The sequence below is a fragment of the Pteropus vampyrus genome, unplaced genomic scaffold, assembly GCF_000151845.1.
Source record: "Pteropus vampyrus isolate Shadow unplaced genomic scaffold, Pvam_2.0 Scaffold35, whole genome shotgun sequence".
Lineage (NCBI taxonomy): Eukaryota > Metazoa > Chordata > Mammalia > Chiroptera > Pteropodidae > Pteropus > Pteropus vampyrus.
Window position 1 is genome coordinate 2158860 of NW_011888816.1, and position 24496 is coordinate 2183355.

General features: G+C 39.2%; 1 protein-coding gene across 3 annotated transcripts in view; it reads left to right on the forward strand.

The window, feature by feature from the left end:
• Window positions 1-1271: 1271 nt before the first annotated feature.
• Window positions 1272-24496, forward strand: part of ANO10 (anoctamin 10) — a 193500-nt gene continuing 170275 nt past the window's right edge. Inside the window, exons 1-6 of one of the 3 annotated variants that reach the window (XM_011357368.2) lie at window positions 1272-1414; window positions 6936-7088; window positions 11209-11406; window positions 12566-12700; window positions 21101-21220; window positions 23334-23903. In XM_011357368.2, coding sequence (XP_011355670.1) covers window positions 6950-7088; window positions 11209-11406; window positions 12566-12700; window positions 21101-21220; window positions 23334-23903 — 1162 coding nt within the window. In that variant the 5' untranslated portion in view covers window positions 1272-1414; window positions 6936-6949. The other 2 variants (XM_011357369.2, XM_011357367.2) reach the window with 2 other exon arrangements.

Below are 24496 nucleotides of genomic sequence, written 5' to 3' on the forward strand. Positions count from 1 at the left end.
TTTGTCGTAGTTAACACAAATTAATCATAGCGATGACATGAGATTGTCTGTGTGAAAGGTATTTTTTATATTTTCATTCAAATTTTATTTTATTTTTATAAATATCAGAAGGTAAAATTATATGGAGTAACGGGGTGAGAAGATAAGAATACTGCAATTACAAAACAAAAGCCTAATGAGTAATTAATGTCTAAACCTACTGAAGCTCCTGAACACTTTGTCCCAATTTTCAGAAGAGAGAGAACTTGTGGACATACCCATTCAGGACTTACGAGATGAGAGTCACAGGAGAACTGGTCAGGAAGGTTGTGAGCTGCCACAACAGATCATCAAGGGTCTAGAAAGAACCATAAACAGCTTCTCCTTCCCCATGGTCTCCTTCTTGTCTTGAACCTGGAAGACACAGAGAAGGGACAAGGAGCAGACCTGGCTTCTCTGGCTGGGCAGGATCTCGAGGCATCCCTCTGGGGTGAACTGGAAGTGTGGAGGGAGAAAGTGTTCATTGTTTTATTTCATTCCACTAAGAGTTTTTTTATAGCGATATAAAACGTTAGAAGGCGATGACTGTGGTGAAGAAAAGAAATAGAGCAGGTAAGGTAGAGGGTAGGGTGGGGAGGAGAGCAGGTATTGAATAGAGTGGTCAGAAAGAGCCTCTTGAGAAGATAGCGTTCGATTCCTATGAGGGAAGGTAGTAAACCGTCTCCGTAATTAACAAAGAGCTTTGTAATCTGGTGAATTCTAGGAAGACTAGGGAGCTAATGTGGCTGGTGCGGAGAAAAGGGGAGAGTAAAAGTGGTTTTCTGAGACATGAGGGGTGGCAGGGCTGGGAGATCCTACAGACCATTGTAAAGAATTTATTAGATGTTAAGTTTAATAATAAATTGGATTTGGGTTTTTCACCACCTGAAAGTGAGTTACAACTAGAATGAGACTTGTTCTTATATTTGAAAGTGTCAAGAAAATTGGATTCCTGAGCTTAAGAGAGGGAAAAGAGGAAAATATGAAGGCGCAAATTTCTCTCCTGGGCGCTCTACTAGGTCCTCCTACCAGCTCTAGGCGTGACAGCGCAGCAAGGCCCCGCCTCTCCTTCCAGTCGCGCCTCCGGCTCCAGGAGACAAGCTAGCTAGGCCCGTCTCTCATTTCTCCGGGACCGATCCAGTCCTCGGGGGCCTGGAGCGACACATCGCTAGGCCCCGACCAAACTAGGTGCGACACTGAGCTAGGCCCCGCCCCTCCCACCGTGGCCCCGCCCCGCCTGCGCATCGTCGCGTCTAGGCCCCGCCACACCCAGCGCGCCGCTGCGCCCGCCCCGTAGGCCCCGGCCCGCCCCCTGCCTCGAGTGTCTGCTCGCCCGGCCTCGGGTCTCGCCCGCTCTTGGGCCCGCCCCCAAAGACGTGGAGCGCCGCCGCAGCGGGTGAGTGGGGGAGGGCGCCTCAGAACCCCTCGCCCTCCGCGGCACAGAGCCGGGGTCTACGAGCGCGGCTGACAGCGGGCTGCCGGGCGGCGGCGGCGGCGGCGGCGGGACGCCTCCAGCGACTCCTCCCAGCCGCCGCCCTTCCTTCCCGAGGTGCTGGCAATCCCGGGAATGGGGAAGTGGGACCAGGACGGGCGCAGAGGTTTGGGGGCGTTCATGTGGGAGGAGGGAGGAGTGAAAGTGTTGAGGGGTGTGGCTGTCTCAGGCGGAGGCTGGGGGCCGCCGAGGTTTGGGGACGAGATATGAGGCTGGGGGTGGAGGCGTTGAGTAATGGAATGGAAGAAGGGTAGCGAGGCCGAAATCTGGGATTGGTGGATGTAGGATTGAGGGTCTGGGGGTGGGGGCTTCAGAGCTGTGGGGAGAGTGGTCGTGAGTGGGGTGGAGGAGTCGGAGGAGCATAGTGAAGTGGCATTTTTTTTTTTTTGGAAGGACCAGCTCACCGCTTCCCCTGACAGTCCGGGGAGCAGGAAAAGCTAGGGAATCTCAGAACGAGGGTGGCTGGAGCGAGTCTACGGAGTAAGATGCTATCTCTCCCATCGGAGTGACTGGGTTTCCAGGCTTCTGACAGGGACACTTCGTACAGCTTAAATAATAGATGCAAGTCCGAGGCGGCGCCTGGGACACCTGAGAAATGTGGGTGGCATGGGGTTCTCCTATAGGCTGCTTTCATTTTCCCGGCGCCTCCACAGCGCCAGCTTGGGTGTGCGCTGTCTTGTGTAAAACCCTCTTTCGACAGATGAGACAGTATATGGAGGTCCAAGATTTAAAAAGTACAGTGAGGTTTATTCAGACTCAAAAATAGTTGTATCACAGTCCCTTAAATCCTGCAGAGTTGTATGTTTAAAAAATATAATCTCGGGGTTTAAAAAAATTAAATCTTTATTATCTGGCTACTTTCAATTTAAAATCACAGTAATCTAAAGAACTAAATGTTTTCTAAGGGCCATTTCTATGAGCACGATAAACAATTTTAACTGTGGAAAGTAGATCATGTCTGTTCCGATCAGCTTTTGGTGAAAGAATCATAGACTTGCGGCTAAAGAATGAATTTTTAAAAAATCTTAAAATAATGGAAAGGATTAGAAAAGGCCTGGTGAATTGGAGCTGTATGCACTAAAAACAAAACAAAACAAACCCAGTGAAACTTTTTTTTAATTGTAGAAAACTTGGAAAATTGAGAAAAATTTAAAGATTAAAATGAGAAGCCCATGTAATTTCGCCAACCCTATTAACATTTTGTTGCAATTCTTCTCAATTCTTTTTGTGTTTTTTTGTGTATTTAAATGTACATATTCCATAATTGGGATTATATTATATATTACTTTGTATTTTGCTTTTTTCCTCACTTAACATTTTCCTGAATCATTAAAAATTCTCCGTACATATCTTTTAAAATTGTTGTATAATACATAGTTCATCGTATAGGTTCATCCTTTTCTCACACATTAGCGTTTCAACTAGGTGCCAACTCCTGGGTTTGGAGGTGAGACTCAGTATTGCTCCAGATTTTCAGACAATATTCCAGCCACCATAAGCAAAATCTTAGTATCAGGAGTGATGACAGTAGACAATGTATGAGTCAGACCATGGCGAGTCTCAGTGGGGTGATTCTGTACAGAAGTGGCCTTCTTTCGGTGCATTCGGTCAGCCCTGTGCCTGGGCCACTGTGGCCAGCCTCTCTTTAGTATGTCATGTCTCATCTCTCCTACAACTTCCTGTGGAGTCCTGATGCCACAAGGTTCCCAGATATATTCCTCAGGGAATGGCCTCACCAGCTTCTCTACACCATCGATGTGGGTGAAAAACCAGTGAGGGTGGGTGTGTGCAGAGCTGATTTTCCACTTGCACATCTGCCTTACGCACAGCTGCCCTACGTCACAAGGAAGGCATATCCCCCAATTGCTCTCATAAACTGCCTCTCAGAGGTTTCAGAGGATGGCTCTGAGTTATCTCTGTAGGGGTCCCGGCCCTCTTCCTTCTAGCCCTGGCAGTTAAAATGATAGCTTTCCTCCTGAGGAGGTTCCCCTCATCTTCCAGCCTGGCCAGCATGGCCCTTCATTCTTCTCTGATATGTTCCTTTTCTGCTTCATGGCAGAGTAATTTTGTAATTTTGGTTCATGTTTCTCCCTGACTCTGAAATAGGTTGATTCCTGAGGACAGCCTTGTGCATTTCCTTATTAGCCTTTGAATTTATGATAATTCCATTGATTTTTTTTTTCATTTATCCAAACTGAGGAAGAGAGTAAAGGGTCCATAATTATTTTCTCGATCCTTGACAAAATATGCCCATAACCACCCCCCACCTACTCATCATGATTGGACTCGCAGTCTGTTTCACTGCATGTGTGCGTCTCAACCACCATGGTCAAGATTTACCTCTTATTGTAGTCAGGGGATTCCAGTAGCTACTGTAAAAGGCACATGAAACCAGTTCCTTTGTCGGTCTCTCTTTGGCCCTATGTGCAGTTCAACACGTGATAAAGAAGAACAGAATTTGGAATTATCCCCACCTGGAGCCATGAGGCCCTTTAATGTACTTACAGTTAAAGCCCTCATGTTCTCCCATCTGGTATTTTGGTTTCATGCACTAGTCTAGTGTCATAATAATGGTGAAGCAAGCTCTTGTTAAGACCCTCTGGTAAAAGTAGATTGCAGAACTCGGTTTAGGCCAAGGCTGCCCTGAGGCTTCTTCTTTCCGTCAGCCAATGGGGAGAATTGGGATTAGAGCAGGCCTGGAGTAAAGTCTGCCTTACCTGCACCCTGTTGTGTGTTGAACACAGAGGGGGGCAGGGATCTGCCAAGGAGAGGGCACCCCCAGCAGTGTTACTGAGCAGAGGGCTCAGGAAGAAGGCCACAGAGTTACAGGGACAGGAAGAAGAGGGAGTGTAAGAGGGGATCCTGCTTCTTAGGTAACCTGGCCTTTAAGTACACTGTGGCCCAATGGATGGCACAAGTAAGGAATCAGATTGCAATATCTGTCAACAATGTGTGAAATTGCCCTATTTCTTCTATACCTGTCAGAAGTGGGTTTTCTCCATCTTTCAACTTCAGCAAATCTGAAAAGAGAAAAGTATCTCGTTGTTACTTTGCATTTCTTTATTAGTAACTTTGAACATCTTTTCAGATGTGTGTTGGCCACTTGTATTTCTTCTTATGTGACTTGTGATTTCAGTTTTTTGTATTTTTTGTTGAAGTGTAAGAACTCTGTATGTAGATATCGTGACATTTTAATGTATTGGAAATCATGTTAAGGTTGTGTCTCAAGTAATGAGAGGCAGATAGTATCTCAAATGAAAATGAATCAATGAGCAAATGTTTATTATGAGTTTCTAGACAGTGCTCATATACATGTTTGGTACTGAAACCTGCTTTTAGTGTCTCAGAAAGATTGTTTTATGGCCTGATAATTATGAATAAAGTGGGCCTTTTATTAGATTAGGCAGTGCATAAATGCTAAAGAACTTTGACCTTTGATGCGTGTTCACATATGCCCTGCTGAACAATTTCTTGTTCCCTTAACCTAACCATTCTTTCCATCTTTGCTGTTCGTTCATGCACAGTTATTCTTTCCATGCCCCAGGTTAGAAACCTTGGAGCCATCCGTGTATCTTTCCAAGCTGAAGGCTGTGATTCTAAACCTCCCTCCCCAGAAAGTCAGTTCCCCTCCTTGGGCTGCCCCTACACCCTGGGTTATTGCTAATGTATGTAGGCCATGTGTTAGAATGCTTCTGCTAGTAGGCTGGGAGCTCCTCAAAAGCAAGACGTAGACCTTACTTTTGTGCCTTCAGACTCTGTCATGGCTTGGCTCCCGGTAAGCACATGGTTAATGTTTGTTGTATTTGAAATTTTCATTTAAAAGATGGCGATGCTAAATCTCATAGTCTACTGGTAGATTAACACTGTCCCCCAACTTTTTGTTTGAAAAATTTCAGAAGTTCGGGGAGCTGAAAGAATACCATGAAGAACATTCACGTTCTTGCCCCCTAAATTTACCTAATGGGATTCATATCACTCTGACTCAGAAACTGACAGTGACTCCTTATTGACTATTGGGTCAGAAGTCAACTATGGCATTTATTATCCTAAAGTGTTCTCAGGTTACAGAATGATGCCACTCTGCTCTAGTCAGGCGGGTCTTGTAGATCTCCTACACTGTCCTGATTTTACACACAGTATTTCCCTGTGTAGAACGTGCTTCTCCTTTGCTTGATCAAAAGCTTTTACACATTAAGTGTTCCAAATTCGCATAGCCCTGACTGCTATCTGCTATCAGTCTTTCATTCTGAGTAATTCCTGGCTACATTATTAGCTATTTGGTGGTAAATACTAGGTCCTGGTTTCCTTCATAGAGCCTAGCATGCTGATTTTTGATTTGGCTCTTATCTTTCATAGTATTCCTGATATAGTTGCTGTATAATTTGAATCTAACGTTGCTTTATAATACCTGTGTTGCCTCAAACAAAACTTAGAGAAAAATGAAAGTTTATCGGTCCAAGCCAGACAATGTGGGTCTCTTTGGTCGCTTGCCACAACATCATTTCTCCCAAAGAAAAGAAAGTTGTGTCGGTCACTCTTTTTTGATTGTTCCCAAGAATTGATTTGCTTTTGTCCTTTGGAGTCATTAAAACTTACATCAGGAACAAAGTTAGATTAAAAAAGTCCGAAGTATGAAAATAGTCCCTGTTGAGAATCACTAGGTGAAAGAGATTCACATGAGAAACATTTTGGGGGAGGCCATTAGGCCTTAGTGACTGATGCCATTTGTGGGTCTCCAAGTTCACTCTTCATGTTTTTCAATCTTGGTTACAGAGATAAAGATGATATCCCTGGGAAAGGTAGGGAATCTGGAAAAGAAAACTGATGCGGGGAGATCAACTCCATACTGAAACATGACATCGGATTATGTTAATTTCCTGCTCATATTGAATTAGCGACTTTGTAATCAGGGGCCCTAGTTCCTTACCATCCCACCCCCGCCCCCGTGTTAATGCTCCAGCCATACCTAATCATTTGTATTTCTCTGAGTCTGTTGGCTATTTTTCATCCTCATTTTGTAGAGGAATGCTATTTCCTCTCCTTAGAATGCCATTCATTGTCTATGTGGCAAAATCCTATTCATTCTTCTAAATCCTGCTTAGGTGTCACATCCTTGATAAATGCTTTCTTACTCCTCTCGTGTGAGAGCACATTTTACACTGTTGCTCTTCCCTTTCCTGCTCTGTTCTAGCTGCTTACAGGAGAGAACGGTGTTCCCCTGGCCTTTGTACAGGGCCGGCTCGCACGTGTGCCTGAACCACAGGTTCTATGAGCCTGTCATAGAACCCACCTGGATCATGAGAAATTTTACTTTATCCTTGAAGCCAGAATTAGGTGTAATATAAAAATATATACAAATACAGCCTAAATATGTCTCTTTTTCGTTATAACCCATATTTACTTTTTATTTTATTTTAATTTTCAGAAAATTTGTCAAAGATGAAAGTGACCTTATCAGCTTTGGACACTTGCGAGAGTTCTTTCACGCCTTTGGTAGTCATAGAACTTGCTCAGGATGTCAAAGATGAAACCAAAGAATGGCTGAAAAACAGAATTATCACTAAAAAGAAAGATGGAGGTGAGTTAAATAAATGTTATTCGGACCTAGTCATGCTCAGTGACTAAAAGTGTATTTTCAAATGTGTTTCACAGTTTTTTCATTGATATATTTATAAAATTAATGTCCATTTCTTTGCTCTTTATTATTTATCTGGGACTTGAGGTCTTAAATCAACATTACACTGTAAGCAACATGAGTGATTTTGTTCAGAGCTATAAAAGTTGTGCCTAGCACCATGCTCGGTGCATCATAGGTAATTAATTAAGATTTGTCAGATGAATGAACAAGTATCTACTGAGTGTTCTTCGTGTGTCAGTTATGGTGCTAAGGGAGAGATAAATACAGTCTCTACCTGCAAAGATGTTACTCTGGGTAAGGAGACTGAATGCCAGTTTGTGGAAATTGAAGTAACAGAAAATAAAAGCTAATGAAAGAGCTGTTACAAAGCAGTGCATGATACTTAGAAATCAATCGTATATATATATATATACTTGCTGTAAAAGTAAAGAGAAGGAAGAGCTCGTACTTGGTGATGCTTTCAGAGTGGATGACCACAGAAGAAGCGAAACTTCAATCGTCTCCTGATGGGCTAGCAAAAAGGGGTCTAGATCTGGGTTGAGGACATTTCACACGAGCAGACATTTCATAAAACTACACAAAATAACACCTAAAACTTCACTGTGTCTCCCAACACTAGGCAAAACTAAATAGTTTTTTAAAAAAAGATTTGACCGTAAACTGAAATATTTTCTTAAAAATCAAACTTCGAATCAAAGTGGAATTTTTCAAATAATTGAACCAAAAATAAACTTAAAAACAAGATTACCTGCTTGCTGAAATCTGAGGTGTTTCACTTGATCGGAGTCCCTTTAAAAGTTCTATGAGAACATTTGTAGTGTCTCAGAGTGAGAGGCTCCAGTATATTCCCAGTCTTTTCTGGTTGTTGTGTGGAACACTGTGGGTCTGTGGAGTTGGAAATAAAAATGGTACCAAGAAAAAAAAATAGGCTGAGATCTATTTAATAAATAGTTAGATTCTCAGATCCCTTCCATATTGTACCGCCCAGCAGAAGACTCTGCTTTTTATTCTCTGGAGAGGTTTAGATGCATGGATTTGCGGCATGGGACGATGGAAAAGAGAAATCCTGTACTGAAAATAGGGTAACAACTGAAAATTGTTACTTCTGTCCTCCATCTCGTACCTAATTTAGTTTTTAAAATGTTAGCAGCTACATTCAAATTATCTAGGAGGGAGACAGAATAATCTTTCTTTGGGGAGTCAGATCAACTTGACAGAATAACAGTGGTGCAAAAATGCGAGTTGCTAATGGAAAATGACCTGACCAGACGACCTTGCATCAAAGGCCATCTTTTATGAGCTCCCTCTAAGTCTTCAGAACTTCTGGTTAGCCTGTTAGAACCCCTTTCTTAAACATGAGTACGCAATAAAAAATTACCACACATCCCAGGAAAATCTCTAACATAAAACTAAACAGGAAAAAGCAGCAAATTATACATAAGAAGAAAACCAAAAGAGAATTAAAAGCTCCATTCTCAGAATTATGAGAAGATAGAACATCTGCAAATCAAGAGTAAGATATTATAAAACAATCATTTAGAAGAAAAGCTCTTATAAAGTGAAAATATGAAAGCAGAATTTAAAAACTCAGAAGAAGGGGGTTAGAAAATAGTTTTGACAAAAACCTCCCAGAAAGTAGAGCAAAAGGTAAAGAATTGGAAAATATGAAAGAAAAATATAAGGAAATTAGAGGATTAGTCCAGGAGGTGCACATCTGAATAAAAGGAGTTCTAGGAAGGGGAAGGATAAAGGAGAGTAAGAAATCATCAACGAAAACTGAAAGGCCAGGGCCATGCTTTTCCAGATTGAAAGGGCCCACCCAGTGTCCAGCACTGTGGATGAAAATGACATATCAGTGGAAAGTTTCAGAACCCTGGGGATAGAGAAGATACTGCAAACTTCCAGAAAAAAGAAAATAGGTCAAATATAAATGATCGGCCTTCTTAACAGAAACATTGGGAGCTAGAAGGCGAGGGTATAATATCTTCATTTCTGAAGGAAAATGGTTTCAGTCTAAAACTCTGAACTCAGCTGCCAACAAGGTGTGAAGGCAGAGTGAAGAGATTTCTTCAAGAAGATGATGTTGATAGGGTATCTCTCATGTCAGTTATCAAGGGAAAACTTAAACAGTTGGCAGAGAGGTTGGGGGACTGAATTATTGATAAGTGCAAATGATTAAGCAAATGATAAAACAAGACAGTTAATAATTTGGGGGGAAATGGAAAGTTGTAGGAAAGGAAAATCATAGCATAACTGTAAGGCTCAACTCGAAATAACATGTCAAAATAATGAAAATACTATTGATGACATGAAAAATGAGAAGGATGATCTAACTGTGTAGTGAGAATGGGATGGTGGGAGTGGTGGATGGAAATGGTGAAAGCGGGGAGAAAAGAGCCAAATCTTCACCTGCTAAGGCTTAAAAGAAGAGAGGAAAAGCTTTTTAAGAAGTTGGTTGGGGACATGAAAGTAAATAACGAAGGAATCATGGGACAATTTGATAGCCATTGCCTCTGAGGAAGGTAAATTGTGGGAGGTGTCCACTGCTCTTTTTCAAAACAAGATACTGACAAATGGTTCTCCCTGAAGGTTATACCGATTTATACTCCCCTAGGAATGTCCAAGAGTGCCTTTCCCCACACACTCACTGTGTCAGGTTAGATTTGCCAAGCAAGAGATGCCGAGATGAGATTTATACACGGGTTTATTGAGGGCAACATCTGTAGGAAGGTAAAGGAGGAGGGAGCGGTAGGCATAGAGAGCCTCGGACTTTGCTGCAGGTCTGGCACTTGTGAAAGTAGCAAGAGAAGGAAGATCCTCGGACAACAGCACAGTATTAGCCAGGCTGAATGTTGCCCTTTGAAAAAAACCCATGCTGAGCAGTAGTGGCCTTATTCCAGGTCCCCTGCATGCTCAGCAGCAAGTGGGAGCAGCTAGGGGAGGATGGCCTCGGAGCGAGGGCACTTCATCCAGAGGCGGCAGCAGGAGGCTGTCAGTTCTGCTCCTTACAGCGTATTCTCTTAAAGGGAGATCTGGGCGGAGTGGGACACTTCCACTACTACTGCACTCACCAGCCTGTTTGTTGCCAAACTTTTGATCTTTGCAGCGTGGAAAGTGAAAGATAACATTGGCATCATTTTTGCATTTATCTTAATATGAATGAGGTGAAGGATTTTATATTTAAGAATCATTTGTATTTTCTGTAAATCGAATATATCTTTTACTGACTTTTTATTAAAGCCTTTAATGTTTATTATAAATTACTTAAATTACAGTGCCGCAATACATTAATTTTAATATATTAACCTGTTGGTAAGTGAAATATAAATTCTGCTCATTATCCTGTTACCACCCAATTAATATTTTCATAATTCATCTCTATGCTCTCTGGTGGGTGAATAGTAAAGAAAAAAGATATATACCTTAAAAAGTTTGATGTAGGTAGAAATAAAAATTTAGAAATAAGTTCTTTTTCTCTAAAATCTTTTATGTAATAATTACACGTGTAATATCAAATTACATCTGCTCTAAGGTTTTGGGATCTATTTAAGAAAAATATTAAACCTAATCGAAAGTAGATATTCATGGAGAGAATCATTGAAAAATTATATTTGCTCTTGATTTAATATTTTACATTCACAAAATTTATTATAGTCTAATGTAATTGTGTTAAATTTGTGATGTTTTTACTGGGATATTTTGTTTCAAATTAATTTTCTTAAATTTTGTTTTTTTTATTTTTATATTAGGAAATTATATTCTTTTGCTCTATAGTTTTACTTAGTGCAATTTTGTACCTAGAGCTAATAAATACTGGATTATTTTTTCATACCTACTTCTAATTTGAGTAACTCGTGAGTCACTTATTGCATTTCTCAGTTTTGGCATTTATTTCAAAAGCCTAGAGAACTGCCATCCCCAACCTACTGGTATTTCTTATTTATTTGGAAGATGAATTTAACTTGCTTATATAATTTATTTTCCTTCTGCCAAACTAGAAACATAATATTATGTTTTCATTTTCGAAGCTTTTACTCGTCTCTCCCTTGTCTTTTTGAAGGTGCCCAGCTGTTGTTTAGACCGTTGTTAAATAAATATGAGAAAGAAACACTAGAGAATCAGAACTTATATCTCGTTGGTGCCTCCAACATTAGATTGTTGCTGGGGGCAGAAGCAGTGGGATTGGTGAAGGAGTGCAGTGACAGCACCATGAGAGCCTTCACGTACGGAACCAGAAAGAACTTCAAAGGTTTTGATGGTGAGTCCCAGGATTGTTTCTGTCAGAATCAGTTGATCAAAAATAAGTGTTTGATGTCTAGATCAAGGGTCAGCAAAGTTTTCCAGTAAAGGGGCCAGATAGTAATATATTAGGCTGTGTGGGCCATATGATCTCTCATGATTATTTAACGCTGGCATCGTAAAGCAAAAGCAACCTTAGACCTTAAGAAATGAATGGGGGAAGCTTGTTCAACTAAAATTTTACTTACAAAACCAGATATTGGACCAGATTTGGCTTGTGGGCCTGACTTACGCTTCTGGGATAGCGAATACGAATTAGGATAACACATGTAAGTTATTTATATTATTCTATTCTAGCTCTTAGAATGGTGAATATTCTCTGTCTCGATAAAGAAAAGTCTTAAACAGCATTCTTTCAGCATCCTAGAATCCCCATTTCCTTCTAGGTAGCTGGTTCAGTTCTGGCCTCCAAGGGGCTTCCAGAAGAGAATGGATTCTGGAAAGGACTGAGAAAGCCAGGTGGCTGTGCTGTCAGAGCGGGAGTTTGGCTTCAGATTCAAACTGGTCCTTTCCGGGGCTCCCGGAGTTAGAAGATGCGATAAGATTTCTTCAGATTCACTCCCTCTGGATTTTTATAGTTTACTAAATAAATGATCAAGGTGAAATTCAGCTCATTTAGGAGGATTCACCTGTCAAAAAACAACACAATTTTCTTTTTGAACTTTCTTCTCCCTCATTTATGGGAGGGATATTTAACTCTGGAAAGGAGTGGCCTAGGATTGAGAGTTTGAAGGGGAATTTCCACATGGCAAACTTCAGTTCCATCCATAGTTAAAATTATTGTCAAAATTAAAGAGCCTACTGCCTTCTGGTCATTGGTATTAAATGAGATCAAGCAAGTGTCTGCCGTTTTGATTTTTGTACCATGTTATATAATAATTAGTATAGCGATTGAAGAATTATGTTAAGCGAAGGCATAACAGCATATTTTTATTCTTATAAAACAAATAAGGAGCTTTACATTCTGTTAAATTTACCAGTTTTATACTTTGCTTACTCCTTATGTTAATTATTTATTGCTTACATCATTATTTTCATAATCCAGGGTTATTTAAATATTATTAATTTTATTTTGGCTATTTCCGAGAACATAACTGGAAATTTTTGTTTTATTTTAGATAACAATGATGATTTCCTTACAATGGCAGAATGTCAATTCATTATCAAACATGAACTTGAAAATCTTAGAGCCAGAGATGAAAAAATGATTCCTGGTTACCCCCAGGCAAAGTTGTATCCGGGAAAATCATTACGTAAGTCACTATGCCAACCAACTTCAGGAGTACACATTCCAATGCAATTAGTTTTTCTTAGTAGACGTAAGTAACAAATTACAGAGGCTTTGTTTTTTTCCTTTTACTGAAACGCTTATATAACTTTATAATAACTTTTTCACAAACATATCATTTGCCTTTAGAACTTCATTATGTTGTACTTTAGATCAATACGTATGTTCTGTGTGGTTAGCTAGTTATTACTTATAGTCTCACAGCATTAAGTTGGTGTAAAATTCAGTGTGAACATATATAAATATTACTCAGTTAAAATAAGCGAAGTTTACTTTATGCCCAAACATTGTCCTGCAGTGACAGTCTGGGGTAAAAACGGGAGACCTGGTTTTCCCTCAAGCACTCTTCCATCTCCTCTCATCTCACTAGCTATGAGCACGTGCAGAAATGGAAAGGCTTAGGAAGATCACAGAATGATACAATACCTGAATACAAATCAGCAGTTTGCAAATTTTTGATTTTGTGTAATTCCTGTTGAATGAGAATACTAACTTGCAGAATGAAAGTGTTTACTACAATGTGTAATTCCTGAATGTGTTTTGCCTGAAACCCAGATAGTGGCAAGGCCTCAGAGCATTTTTGCTACATAAAATCCACTTGAAGTTTATAAACTTCTGTGTTCCCTAGTCTGGTTTTCTTTTAATAGTCAGTGTAATATCACTCTCCAGTCTTCACCCTGGATATATGCCTAAGAACCATATTCAGATTTTCCCTATTGTCACCAAATATATTTTAGAGCTGGTTTGTTTAAACCATGATCTAATCATAGATCACCCATTTTGTTTGGTTGTTATATCCCTTAAGTCTGCCTATCTGTCTCTTTTTTTGTGGTAAACGTAACATAAAATTTACCATCTTTAATATTTTAAATTGTACAGTTCAGTGGTATTAAATACATCCGTAGTGTTGTACATCCATCATCACCACCCATCTCTATAACTCTTTTCATCTTGCACAACTGAAATTCTGTATTCATTAAACAATTATCTACCTTCTCTTCTCGTCCCAGCTCTGGCAACCACCATTCTACTTTCTGTCTATATGATTTTGATTACTCTGGATATTTCAAATAAGTGGAATCATAATTGTATTTCTCTCCTCGTGACTGGCTTATTTCACGTCACATAATATCCTCCAGGTTTATCTGTGTTGTAGCATTTGTCAGATATTCCTTCCTTTTTAAGACTGATAAAGATTTTATTGTATGTATATACCACATTTTGCTTATCCATTTTTGAACACTTGGATTGCCTCCAACATTTGGCTGTTGAGAATAATGCTGCCGTGAACATAGATGTACAGATGTCTCTTTGAGACTCTGCTTTCAATTCTTTTGGGTATATATCCAGAAGCGGAATTGCTGGGTCATGCAATAATTCTATTTTTAATTTTTTCAGGTACCACCTTACTCTTTTCCACAGTGGCTTATACTATTTTACATTTGCACCAACAGTGCACAAGCTTTCCAGTTTCTCCACGTCCTTGCCAACACTTGTTATTTTCTGATATTTTGATAGTAGCCATCCTAATGAGTATGAGATAGTATCTCATTCTAGTTTCGATTTGCATTTTCCCGTTCTTCATGGTGTTGAGCATCTTTTGATGTACTTATTCACCATTCATGTATCTTTGGAGAAATGTCTGTTCAAGTCTTTCGCCTATTTTTTGAATCAGGTTGTTATTTTTGTCGACTTTTAGGAATAATCTATATATTCTGGATATTAATTTCTTATCACATATATGATTTGTAAATATTTTCTCCCATTATGTGGGTTGCCTTTTTACTTCATTGATATTGTCTTTCGATGCACAGAAAGTTTAAATTGTCACGAAGTCCAGCTTATCTATTTTTGGCTTTTTTGCCTGTGCCTTTGGTGTTATATCCAAGAAATCATTGCAAATCCAATGTCATGAAGCTTCCCTCTGTGTTTCTTCTAGGAGTTTCATATTTTGGTGTCTTATGTTTAGGTCTTTGATCCATATTGAGTTAATTTTTATATATGATGTTAGGTAAGGGTCCAGTGTCATTGTTTTGCATGTGGACATCCAGGTTTTCAAACACCATTTGTTGAAAAGACTGTCCTTTCTCCATTGAATGGCCTTGGCACCCTTGTCAAAAATCATTTGGCCATACATGCGAGGGTTTGTTTTCTATTCCATTCCATGGGCTTTCTATTCTATTCCATTGGTCTGTATGTCTGTCTGTATGCCAGTACCACACTGTTTTGATTATGGTGGCTTTTGGATAAATTTTGAAATCAGGAAGTTTTGTTCTTTTTCAAGATTGTTTTGGCTATTTGAGGTCTCATGAAGTTTCATATGAATTTTAGGTTGGATTTTTTTTTTTTATTTCTGCAAAGATGTCATTGGGATTTTGATAAGGATTGCATTGAATCTATAGATTGCTTTGGGTAACAATCTTATGAATGATATTAAGTCCCATGAATACAGAATGTGTTTCCATTTGTTTATGTCTTCTGTAATTTCTTTTAGCATTGTTTTGTAGTTTTCATTGTACAAGTCTTCTACCTCCTTAATTAATTCCTAAGGATTTTATTCTTTATGGTGGTGTTATAAACGAAATTGTTTTTATAATTACCTTTTAAGATAATTCATTGTTAGTGTATAGAAATGCAACTGATTTTTGTGTGTCAACTTTGTATCCTGCTACTTTGCTGAATTCATTTATTAGCTCTGACAATATTTTTGTGGAAAATTTAGGGTTTTCTAGATGTAAGATGATATTATCTATGAACTGAGATTTTACTTCTTTCCAATTTGGTTGCCATTATTTCTCTTTTTTGCTAAATCACTCAGGTTAGAACTTCCAATATTATGTTGACTAGAAACGGTGAAAGCGACATCTTTGTCTTAATCTTAGGAAAAGCTTTCAGTCTTTCCCCATTCAATATGGTGTTTGCTATGGGCTTTTCATAGATGGATTTTATTATGTTGAGATATTTTATTATATTCCTAGTTTGTTGAGTGTTTTTATTATGAAAAGGTATTGAATTTTGTCAAATGCTTTTCTGTATCAGTTGAGGTGATTGCCTTTTGTTTATGATTTTCCTTTTTTCCTTTGTAGTATTTTTCCATTGTTCTATACCAATTTCTTAGTGGTTATTTCTGTTTTTTTTTTTTTCCCCCTTACGAACTGTTTTTGGCAGGAAGTGTGTGTGTTAGAGAGTGGGGGTTGTTGGGGAATGTGGTCAGGAGCTTGGATTTTGCCTGGCTGTGCCCTCTCTTTGAGTCTTCCTCGGCCCTGTGGAGATAGATCCTCCGTGGAGCCCTGTTCTTTCAGGCATTTTTGTTGCGTTTGGTCTTTAGGTTTGTCTTTGGCCAGCTGAGACCCAGAGCTCCAGAGCTGCTTGCCCTTCAACCCCGGGTTCTAGCAGGCAGCTCTTTCTTCCAAGATGACAGGCCTGCACTTTCCCCACTCCAGCCTCGTCTCTTGTTTGGCTGTGGTGACAGGAGGGAGCAGACGCACTTCAGGGGTCTGCCATGCATCCTCTTTGCCTGCATTCTGAGCAGTGGGACAGTGGTTTCCCACCCCTCAGTGTTCATGAAAACCCTTCCACTGCCTGCTTGACCCAGGTTTGCAGAAGCATGAGTGCTCTTAGCTTATGCTGGCCTGATTTTTAAGGTCTCTTTTCATAGTTTGCGATTTGGTTTTATAGTTTGTTTTCTCTTACTTTCATCAAAGACGGGGGTTTCTTTATATGTTTCTTGTTTTCTTTGTTGTTTTTAATGTGGTGTCATGAATAAGAACAGGGCGGAGGTCTTTCTGTCACCATTTATTACCAGGAGTTCCACATTCTGTATTAAAGCCGTTGTTTGGTGCCATCTGGAAGATTTCAAATCTTCCTTAATCTCTTAGTGCAAAGGCGTGTTTTCAGACACAGCCGGGTACTGCATCAAATGAAATGCAAAGCAGACTGAGGCACCGCCCTGGCTGTTAATGTGCAAGTCTCATTTACGCTGTCCATCCACGTTGATCGGACCACCATGTGGAAGCAGACCATCACTGCTTCAGCCTGTTGGTTTCTGCACCGCTGCATCCTCTTTGGTGTGACTGGGACAGAGAAGAGTTTGCTCTTTCATCACAAGGGATTCTGGAGCAGCAGTTTTCCAAATGCTCCCAACTGCTTCACAGAGAGAAATTTTCAGCTGAATGAAACTTTGAAGAAAATATGTAAATGTATTTCTCTTGGCTCTATAGGGAGCCAGTCTGGTGTCCTGAGACATAAGAAAAATAACTTTCTTGCTGGCAGGATGAAGCTTTTGTAAATAGGATTAATCCCTCCCTTCTTTCCTTTCTTCTTCCCTCCCTTCCTTCCTTCTTCCTCTATTTCTCCCTCTCTCTTTTCTTTTTTTTTGTATTAAATATAAAAATAATAAAATCATCTCAATTATGGTCATTAAAAATTTTTTTTATACCATCTGAGATAAGAATCATATTTAACTTGTCAAGGCTGGATTTTAAAATTCTGCATTATTTTTTCCCTTTATGTCTTTGAAAATGTAATCCCTAAAATGCTTTCTTGTATTTTTGCATCATTTTAACTTTATATCATAATATTTGGTTGAAGAGTATGCATAATTATAAACTGTGAACTATTTTCAGAGTGCAAATTTTAGAACTAATAAAACTTAGAGTAATTTAAAGTCCTAGATTTTCATTAAGTTAATTCCTAGAACCATAGAAATAAGTGGAAAGGCTTATTTTCACCTTTAAGTTTTATGGGAGCCACCCCCTGAGCAGCCTCCTGAAGCTGACGGGAAAGAGAGACTGCATCCTGCTCAGTGTGACCCCCACCAGCACCTTGAGAGCTGCCTGGGGTTTCATGAGGAGCTCTCCATTATCTTAGGTTTAACTCGATTTTCATTTTACATGCAGTCATTATAATTTAGTTTGCCATAATGTTGTATTTTGATAGGAAGCCTTCATTAAGTACATAGCAACGTGTGTCATTGTAAACATGATTTGGGGACTTAGGTGGTGCTGTGAGCTGTGCGCTTTCAGGACTGTCCCTCATTCCATCAAACAGCAGACACCGCGGGGAACTAGAAATTGGCCGTCTGTGTGTTTTAGTCGTTGCTGTGCATCTCAGTGGGCATCCCGGTTCTAGTTTGCTGTGTGAGCTAAGATCCCTTCATGCCCTCCGACTCTGGCTTCTCCTGTTGATTCCTAATTGATAATAGTCATGCAAATAACCTAATGAAAGATTTTCTTTAGAAAGAGGAGTTAAAGGAGCCAAGAATTTCTTCTGTATTAACTGTCCTCAAGGATGTTACTTAGTTTAGGTTAAAGATCTGTCTCAAAATGTCTGTCAGGTGATTATCGTATTTTGATTGATGGGATATGGCACATCTTATATTAGGTCTTTAATGATGTTATTCTTTCAGATCATGATGATAGAATATCTTCTATATACAAATAGATAGTCAGATACAATCTGTCTTCTAAAATTATTTATCATCCTTATAAGAATAATGAGTAGATTTCAAGTAAATATGTAGCAGGCATGTACATAAGAAGATTAAGCTATTGATATATTTATATATGTATGTATCTCACTGGCTGGGAATAGTATATACATTTACTGTGTTTTGCTACATATATACATTTTTATATTAAAGAAGGATGGAAACAATACAGGAATATAGAAATGTATTTTGAAAACACAGTGAGAAGCAGTTTTTTACTTCTTAAGACAAAAATAGTCTGTTTACACCAGAGTGCTAGAGTTGAGTGGAGCCTGGGAGGGGATGCTGGGGGGCAGCAGCAACTGTTGGGGGTGAAAGTTCACCGCTGGCCTGCCTTCACACCTATAGTGCTCTGTGCGCTCATCATCACCCCTTTGCAGGGGGTGACTGGAGGCAGTGTGACGTGCCCCCACAGAGACACTGTAAGGAGTTGCAAGAGAGATTTTTGTTTTTACTTTTGAAGTAAACACGTCACATTCACCAAAGACAGAGACAGTACTACATTGTTATTGTTATTGCATTATTTAATTTAGAGGGTTCAACTATAAGCCAAGTTACTTACAGTCTCCTTTAAATTAGATTTTGGTTTCTTTGGCTCATTGTTAAATGGCTGTAATAGTAATAACCTTAGTTACTTGAAGAGATCATTCAGCATTCTTGGAGGAAAGAATCTTGGTTTAAGTTGTTGCTTTTTTAAATAGGCTTGAACGGCATCATATTTTCCTTTAAAGGTAAGGCTCATGTTAATTACATTCTTAGCTGACACGAGAAGGCTGAAAAAAAAAAAAACCAACTTCTATTTTTAGAAGCTGAACCCAGAACCATGCTTTTGGCATTGATGGTGAAGAGAAGCCCAGTAATTTAAGACCTGTGGCATTATATTCTCTTCATGCTCCTATTTTTAAAGTTTTCAACCTGATTTTTATGCCTGCCTGGAAAGTCTTCTACAGTAGAATGGAGTCATTTAAGAAAAAAATAGAACTTAGAAATAGTAAAGTAGTAATTTAGATGCCGTAAGTCACTTTAAAGTTAACAAACTTTGTAGTAATTGAAAAGGATTGGAAAAGGAAGAAAAACAGCAGGCTACAGCTATGTGTTCCCAAAGGAGAGCTAAGAATCATAGCAGCTGTGGGTGATAGACTTTACTTGTGTTAGCCGAGGAAAAATCCATTAAAACACTTTAGAATAAAAATATAAAAAAATGAATTTGACAGCGCCAGAGATTGATATAACTAACTTAAACTACATACCTTTTTCAATCATTAAGGAGGATTTCATCACAACCTTAGCTTTTAAAAAACTTTTCCTCTGTGTAACTTACATGAGATGTAATTGTAAGAACAACCATGTATTAAGAATTTTTTTTACCCAGTTTTCCTGTCGTTAGTATCAGATACCTCTTTATTATCTTTTTTTTTTTTGTCATGTCTAAGAAGTTATACTTTTAAATTACTCTGAGGATTTTATGATAGGGTCTCTGTCCTGAGAATATAGTCTCTCTTTGTTATATGTAGTATTTCTACACTGAAACTTGAAATCTTATTTCTCTTCCACACTGTAGACATTTATTTGTCATTCCTCATTGAAGGGCCTGTTGACTGATATTCTCGTCACCTGCCTTTGGTGACTCGGTAGATAAGTGATAAGGGAGGCAACTCTCGGAAGAGTTGAGCTGATAAACCTTAAAGAGCTCAAAGCTTACCAATGGATAAAAAAAAAAATGCAGATTCCATCTTATAAGCAGCCATACTCTTGAGTAGGAGGCTATATATATTATACTAGGAACTTGTGTGAAAAGTGCTCCATCTCCCCATGTTTGGCACAAGGCATTGCTTTTGAGTTCTCCACGTCTGCTGAACGCACTTCCTCTTAAACATCCACCGAGTGAGTCATCCTAAGTAATTATGGAGGAGAGAATGCCCTGTTTTCATTTATTATTACTAGGAGATTTTTTTTTTTTGGCTGAATTACTTTGTCTCATTCAGATATGTGCAAGCATGTTAAAATCGTACTAGTCAAATGACTGCACAGACTAGGAAGTCTTTATTTTATCTTCACATTTGCTGTTTGTGAATGTAAGCCTTTGTTTTCAGATTAGAAAAGTTGAAAATGATTGAAAATACTCAGTATCAAGAATGAAAGGAACTAAACCATTCTCTTGCTTTCACTATAATGGGAGGATAGATGAGTAAAATTTTTCTAGGGACAGTTTTCTAATATGTGTCAAAATTTAAAATGTATATGCTCTTGGACCTAACAGTTCTACTTTTAAGTGTATATAATAAGGAAATAGTAGGCAGGTGGGGAAAGATATATGTACAAGAGTTTTAACATTATAATAGCAAAAGAAGGAAACAGTTTTCAATAGAGGATCAAATTAAAGCATTTAATCCAAGGGAATATTATGACTATTAAAAAGAACATTTCATGTTCTATTTATTGCCATGGAAAAATATTCATTAGATACTACTACATGAGAAAAGATTACAGAACAATGTGTATAGAATGATTCCGCTTAAATATATATGTATATTTATGGATGTATATTTTGAAGTCTGGTTATACAGTAAGTTGCTATTTATAGTGGTTATTTTGGGGGGAAGGGGAGAATAACTGGGATCTCTCAAATTCTAATTTGTACATTTCTATACTGTTTAAAATTTTACATTGACTTATACTGCTTTCATAGTCAAAGAAAATAGTAAAGATATGTATATTCTGAAGAACAAAATAAATACACACTTTTGGAGTAGGCAATGTGGACTGATTTCTGCGTAGCACTCCTCTCTGACTGAAGTGGCTTTGTAGCCCTTGACGAAGCACATCGTAGGTAGTCTCAAAGCGGTCTTACCCAGTGTGGCACGTTTCCCTCTGCAGTGAGAAGATTGTTGACGTCAGGCATCGTGATCCAGGTATTTCCACTGCATGACAATGAAGCCCTGAAGAAGCTTGAGGACACGTGGTATACTCGGTTTACCTTGAAGCTCCAGCCCCTAGGTATGTGTCAGTACCTGGTGTCGTAGAGAAGGCCTGCTGATGAAAGTCGCTTTCAGCAGTGGTATCATCCCCTGTGGACAGATATTTAATGCTCTGCTAGGCAGTGCTCGCCAGGGGGATTAGAGAAAAAATTGGGTAGGGGAGAATAAGATGGGTTACATGACCTATTTATTTCTTTATTTCTAATATGATTTTAAATGGATTGAATGTTAGAGGCTTTCACGAAATAGCACAGGCCGTTTAGAGTGGCCTTCGTGAGTACATGTCAAACTTGGAGTAGAACAGATTTTATAAGAATTTAGTTTGTAAATACTTTGTGTTTGAAAATGTCTTTCTGTAGAGCTAGTCATTAGGAATGAGTGATGCCGTGTTCCTTCTTAGGGGCAGATTGGCAGGCCTAAACATCTTTTGAGGTAGTTTATAAGTATCTTGGTGTGTATTACTAGATCTATCCATTTTTTCTGAATACACTGATAAGAATACCCATGAATTTATTTCATGTGTGTTGAACATACTTTGTATAAACTTATGTCAATATAGATGTTCAAAATTTTTGGTTTAGTTATGTTTTATTTAAGACTCAGAGTTATATTTAAGCTGGTAGATTTCACCATAAACATCATCAGTTCTTTAAAAAAAAATTTCCCTTTTGATTTTGTATAAAGGAATCCCTCTAAAATAATTTTCTTTGTAATTTCCATTTTGAAAATAACTATTGTAACAGTGAACAAAACTTTTTAAGATCAAATTTTGAAATTCTGAATTTTTTCTTGTAGTTTTTGAAAGGAATAATTTTGTTTGGATAGATCCAGGTAATAGAGTAGTCATTTTATGTTATACTTAAGACATATTTTTCACTTTGGTTAGCACTTAGGTGGCAATCGATTTAAATATTGCCTCTAGGACTTGTAAGTGAAGTATCCATTAGCTACTTTTTAGAAAGTAAGGGGTTTAACTCATTTTGATGGTGAAGGCTGAGCGCGATTGTGGGCCCAAGGTCTCTGGGAGTGCTGGGACTGGTGATAGTAGCTGGGCCACAGGCAGATCTTGAACTTTCCCTTGAGATAGAAAGAAGGAGGTCATCTAGTTTGGAGCCCCGGGACCATGAGCACTTTTTTTTTTTTTTTTTTTTTGCTAGGATACCCTTACCTGATTCAGATTTGAAGTAACTTCATCAGATCCACTGTTTTAATATCTAGCGCCTGGGTTAGCTAAAAAAATTAAAGATAGGAGAAAAAAGTTTATCCCAACTAACTCTAAACCGTAACCATAGACTAATCTGACACATTCTCTCTTAAAAATTATATTTTAATTATATGTAATTAATCAAGAAGGAATAACTCAGACTGTTGCACCTCCCACACCCCCAGTGCAGGATGCGTTTACAGTCCAGACACCCACATAGATGCGGCTGGCAAAGGACGCAGTGTTAGTGACCTCTTTTGGATTAGGTAGTTTATGTCAAGTTCACAGAATATCAACAGTGATGTCGCTTGGACCTTCTGCCCAGTGCTTATGTGGAGGTATAGATAAATGTGTTCCACAGCTGTTCTAGAAGTAAATGTGTAGAATATTGTTCTGTACTTTTGAATAATTTTTGTTCAGTGTATTGAAAAATTTGCCATGACACATTGATGAAAATTTATAGCTTTGGGTAGAGGGAGCAGGATATTATGGCCGGGGATTCTTCTTTGAAAAGAACGTCTATAACTATAATATTAAAGTAGGAGAAAATTAAGGAGCATTAAACCCCCACATTAAAATGGCCAGGGCTCATTGGCCAGGGCTGAATTTAAATGAGGACCTTGGAGATTTGGGACAAGCTGCAAGGTGATTTTTTCTTTGGAAAGAAGGCATCCACCAGATGAGGAGGTAAAGAGGAAACAGCCTGGCAGAGCCGGGCCCTAAGCTGGGGGAAGTCAGGCTCGCTATGTGGACAAGTGGGGTCTTTGTGCTGTGTGGAGGACAGGTTTGCCGTCACACACTTATTGGAAAATGAGAGTGTCGACTGAGCCCTGCTTAACTAAAGGAATGAGTAAGCTTGCTTGAAATGATAAGAAAGTTCTTGTAGTCTGTACTTAAGGTCTTTTTTTCTTTCTTTTTTTCATTATAGATAATATTCGTGGCTACTTTGGGGAAACAATCGCTCTTTACTTTGGATTTTTGGAATATTTTACTTTTGCCTTAATCCCCATGGCGATCATTGGGTTACCTTACTACTTGTTCGTGTGGGAAGACTATGACAAGTACGTGATCTTCGCCTCATTCAATCTGATCTGGTCCACAGTAATCCTGGAAGTGTGGAAGCGTGGCTGTGCCAATATGACCTACAGGTGGGGGACCCTGGTCATGAAGAGACAGTTTGAGGAACCCCGGCCAGGATTTCATGGGGTCCTGGGTATCAATTCCGTCACTGGCAGGGAAGAGCCTCTGTACCCCAGCTACAAGAGACAGCTGCGCATCTACCTAGTCTCTCTGCCATTTGTGTGCCTCTGTCTCTATTTCTCTCTGTACGTCATGATGATCTACTTCGACATGGAGACATGGGCCTTGGGTCTCCATGAGAGCAGCGGGTCCGAGTGGACCAGTGTCCTGTTGTATGTGCCCAGCATCATCTATGCCATTGTGATTGAGATCCTGAACCGCCTCTATCGATACGCTGCTGAATTTTTAACTTCGTGGGGTAAGACTTGATGCTTTTTATTTATCTTATTTGCCTGTAAGACATATTGCTTACATCACAGGATTCATATGACTGCTACCTTGTGAAGTAGTAGATGTTGCTCTGGGCTCATTATAGAGACCTAAGGAAAAGTCCATGGGCTTTGTGAGCTCTGATGCCCTCCAGATCGTGGTTATCACAGCTCTCATTTATTGAGCGTTCGTTACTGTGTTCTCGATGCCCTGCTAAGTGCATTACCCACACATCTCGTTTTCCCCTCTTCAGGACACCATGACATAGACACATTTGTCCATGTTATGGATAAGGGTGCTGAGACTTAACACGGTTTGGACAGCAAATGGAAGAGCCAGGCTAATCTCTGTGTCTAAAACCTGTGCTCCTGATAATATTAAAATCGTGTTTTATGCTCAGGCCAAAATAAATTGAATTATCTTCTTGATGCTCTGGCCCAATGAACTATGTCTAGGTATCTGAAAACCTGTTGTCTGGCTGAGGACTGCCATTGAACCCAGCGAAGGCAGATATTCATGTATGCATATATGGTAAAGAGGAACTGGGTTATAGTTTAAAAACAGTCTTGATAGGCCATTCAC